Source organism: Tuber melanosporum, assembly GCF_000151645.1.
Source record: "Tuber melanosporum whole genome shotgun sequence assembly, scaffold_131, strain Mel28".
NCBI lineage: Eukaryota > Fungi > Ascomycota > Pezizomycetes > Pezizales > Tuberaceae > Tuber > Tuber melanosporum.
This window is the reverse complement of record NW_003298788.1, coordinates 122,117-126,141: the sequence shown is the minus strand read 5'-3', so window position 1 is coordinate 126,141 and position 4,025 is coordinate 122,117. Positions and strand designations below refer to the sequence as shown.

Below are 4,025 nucleotides of genomic sequence, written 5' to 3'. Positions count from 1 at the left end.
CCGGTCGTTCCGTGTGTACTGTACTGTATCCCCTCTCCTGGGATCTCGAGAAACTCATAACATTTGGAACCTCCTCAACTGCTTTTGGCTGCGATTGGGGTTAGTCAAGTCACCATCGAGCGTTTTTCTGCCGTTTTTGTTCACCCATTCCCCGCGCACAGACGCTTCTTATTTCCAGAGTTCTTCTTCCCGGAATAAGGCGAACAATTGAGTAAGGCTAACAGCAGGAACGGGTTGAGTACCAAGTCCTGGGATGGCACAGTACTCTTCTGGTACTCTACTCGTACACCCTTTCTTCCCCTTCCCTTGGGAAATGATGATTTAAGTAAAAAAAAACTCTGGAAAAGTTGCGCTAGTACACCACCCATCTCACCTCTCCTTGTAGGAACAAATCCCAGCCCCACGGTCTGGGACCGTCTCTATCGGTTAGTAGTAGTATGGCACTGGAGCGCACACTGTCAACTCAATATATATATACTGAGAAAATCCAGGAGAAGGGTGAGGGCATAGAAATCGGGGTTATCGCGGCAGCTCAATCCAGACACTTATCCATGTATGAACTGTTGGGTCACAGAGAAGTGCAGCACGAGCTTTGAGACTTTGGAAGCTGCAGTGACGGACGGGGGGTGTACTGTACGATACCAATACTGACCACCGAGCCCTGGTCCTGTTTTGCCCTAACAGCCCCGTGTTCTGCTACAGTATATTCGTGTGCTCTTTTAACTCGTGTCGTGCTTTTTCTTCTTCGTTTTCCACAGTCCAGTCACCGGGGAAAGTTAGTACCAACGCCCACCCCAAGGAGTTCGGTGTTCGCTGTCCATTTCAAATTTATTGTTCAAATCCCCCCCCCCGAAAGGAAAATAATTCAGAATCACAAAGACCAACAATGTCCAGGTAATTGAACCCCCCCCCCCCCTTCCCCTTCCTCTTTTTTTTTTTTCCTTCGAATGTGGCACTCTTCCTTGTTCTAGTTCTCGGGAGGCTTGCAGCAGTTCTGATATCTCGCCACTTAGCAATCCTGAGCCCGATACTGTATCGCTTGATACCTCGTTCGAAGCGACTATTCAGATACAAGGACGAACATACCAACAATGGGCTGTTGAGCACGGGACATCCTACGGACCCGTTGATGAGGTAGCCTTCCTCTCCTTCGAGAATTGGACTGAAGAATCGAAACTGAGACCCCGCTCAGTATGAGCGCGAGAGACAGGAAACACAGCATGAAATTTTCAAGTTAGTTTTCGATCGAAAGTTAATATTCCCTCCAGTACACAATCCTAGAAAAATACTGGATTGCGGGTATGGATCCGGCAGTTGGGCGACAGATGTCGCCATGAAGTATCCCCATTGTGATGTCTGCCTCACCTCCAAAATCTCCTAAGCCCCGGTACCGGCAAAGCGGCTTTTCTGACGATCGCCAGGTCATTGGAGTTGACATATCTCACCACATGATGCCTGATGACCCGCCACCAAATCTCATTCTTCAGGTACGAACCTCGTGTCCTGAATTCATCGCCACATTTGCAACTATTCAATATAAGCCCAAGAGTAACATGGGGAAACTCACTTTTCTAACGCAGGTCGACGATCTTAACGAACCATTTACTTTTCACTCAAATGAGTTTGACTTTATACATTCTCGAAATGTGGTCACTGGTATCAACAAGGCAAGATGGCCATCCTACGTGAGAGATTGCGCTCGGTAAGCGTATTTGTTTTTGTTTTTTTGTTTTGCTTACCTTGAATTGGTAATCATTAAAGCCAGTCTCCGCTGGTGACATGTGCCGAATTCGAGTTGCTCTGTGCCGCCCGAGAGAAAACTCACCGCTTGATCAGCGGCTCCACCTCATCCAGTCCTCAAGAAGTCACCTTCCTCTCTCACATCGCCGAAGCAAAACCCTCACACGGAATCTGCTCGACTCCCTCCTTCACTCGATTTTTCACAAACACTGTTGCGGCGAAGCTGGTTCTTGTACTGAGAGATTGACGTGAAGGGCGCGGGCTGACCAAAAGGGTGTTCTTAGGGTACTGAAACCAGGGGGATGGCTACAAATGATAGAAATTTATCACAACGTGCAGTCAGATAACGGAACTATGACGGATAGGCACGCACTTCGAGAACTGAGCACAAAATTCCTATCGGCATCAGAGAACTCAAAGGATCTTCGTGCACCATTGGCGCTAGAGTCCTTCATGCGGGATGTTGGGATGGTGGATGTGGCAGGCAGAATGATCCCGCTGCCGTTAAATGGGTGGTCGATGAGTTAGTTTCCCAATCCTTTTACCCCTTATTTTACTTCTCCTTGGAGGTTCCAGGAGTCTTTTGAGCGAGCTGTTCGAGCCTGGCTGGTGTTTGTGCCCGCTGGGTTTTCAATGGCTCGGGGAGTCACCCGCCCATTTTCCGCTGCCCATCATCAGCCCAAGTCCAATCTGGTCATTCACCAATCCCAGGGCTCAGTTATAACCTTACTCCCCGAAAAAGTCTTGTACGCTTAAGTCAGTCGCCGGGAGTTTTTGGAGATCTGGGGCCGGGCTGGTCTGGCCTCTCCCTCTCTAAACCCGGCGATAGGGCACCCGGGGTTCTCTACCACTATCGTAACCTCAGATTTGAGTGAGAGAGACGCTATTGCAGGCCCTTCTTGCAGCGAGCTTACAGACTCTTCAGGCTTTCATGGTTCGTGCCTGCTAACAAATCTATCTTGAGCCGTCAGACCCCAAGGAGCGTGAAATCGGCGAAAGGTTCAACTATTCGTACAAAGCAGCCATGAGTGGTCATATGCGCATTCCTCTCACCGAGAGACTCCATTTGACCCACAGCCAGTTCAACGACCTGATACAAAGAGCCACAGAAGAACTGGACAACCTCGGTTTGAAGCCATACGTTGGATTGTAAGCCTTCCCGGACCCGTTATCTGACATCCGTACCAGGTGGGAGGTATGCTTCGATAGACCAAGGCTAACACGTCCTCTCCCTTTAGATATATTTGCATCGGTCGCAAAACATATTAAACATAACACAGGGGTATCCTCCACGGTAAGACGGCGATATAACCCCACCATCACAGAATTGAGGTCACGATTGCTCACTCGGTGACTTGTGTCATAGGTCAGAACAACCGAGGCCTCCTACAATAGCACAAACCACCTCACACGCAAAACAAAACCCCAGGAAATCACTTGATTACGGAAAACGAACACCGTATCATAGGGAGCGATCATATTGGTTCGGCCGGGGGGAAAGAATGAAAAGGAAAAAAAGACAAAAGAAAAAAAAAAGTTCGGGAGTCAACAGGACGTCCTGGATGTTCCTATGGGGATCGTACAAGGTATAGCTGGTCTATTAACATTTTTTACTATTTTGTACGGCGCTTAGATAAGAATGTTAAACAAAGAGTTTTGGCCTCGGTTGTTGGTACGGTACCATGGCTTTTTTTTTCTTTTCTCCTTCTTAGCCAAAAAAGGAGAAAGGACTGACTACCCGCGATTGGCTATGCCACATATTGTTCTGTTGGTTGGATGGCCCGGCCCAATTCTATTCTTCCCCTGATGCGTCGGGTCGCTCTACTCGAGTACTAGTTGGATGCGAAATCCCGAGCCCGGCAGCCCGGGCACAAATCGTGTACGATAGCGTGGTTACCAGGCTGTTCTCCGAGTGATCTCCAGTGAGCCCAATAAACCCCAGCAGTTCACAGACAGCGGGGAAAGGGACAAGAGAAGGGGCTTGAGTTCTCCCGCTTGATTTACCCATGAGTACTCTAGTAGACCGAGTGAGACCTTGCCCCCACCAGTGATTATTGGCGCTCCCCAAAATTTCATTTTGAAAGCCGGGACAGGTCTCTCTCTCTCTCTTTCTCCACAAGGATTTTTTTAACTTTCACAAGGGAGAATCGTCCGTGCAGTCACAAGCACAGACATGTTACTGGACATCCCAACTATTTTTTGTGACCCCCCCCAATGTCCTCTTCCCTTGACTTTCTCGTTTTTTTCTCGCTTACGGCACTTGGACTATGATGTGTTCGAAGTCC

The 4,025-nt window shown here is 48.7% G+C and overlaps 1 protein-coding gene; it reads left to right on the top strand.

Annotated features, from left to right (window-relative positions):
* Positions 1-523: 523 nt before the first annotated feature.
* On the top strand, positions 524-3,406 carry GSTUM_00002497001 (uncharacterized protein). XM_002836130.2 has 11 exons: positions 524-633; positions 703-894; positions 1,014-1,134; positions 1,193-1,354; positions 1,422-1,487; positions 1,581-1,702; positions 2,025-2,263; positions 2,712-2,889; positions 2,979-2,992; positions 3,021-3,034; positions 3,107-3,406. Exons 2-11 carry the CDS (start codon positions 887-889, stop codon positions 3,179-3,181), a joined length of 999 nt encoding a protein of 332 aa, XP_002836176.1. The 5' UTR covers positions 524-633; positions 703-886; the 3' UTR covers positions 3,182-3,406.
* Positions 3,407-4,025: the final 619 nt, after the last annotated feature.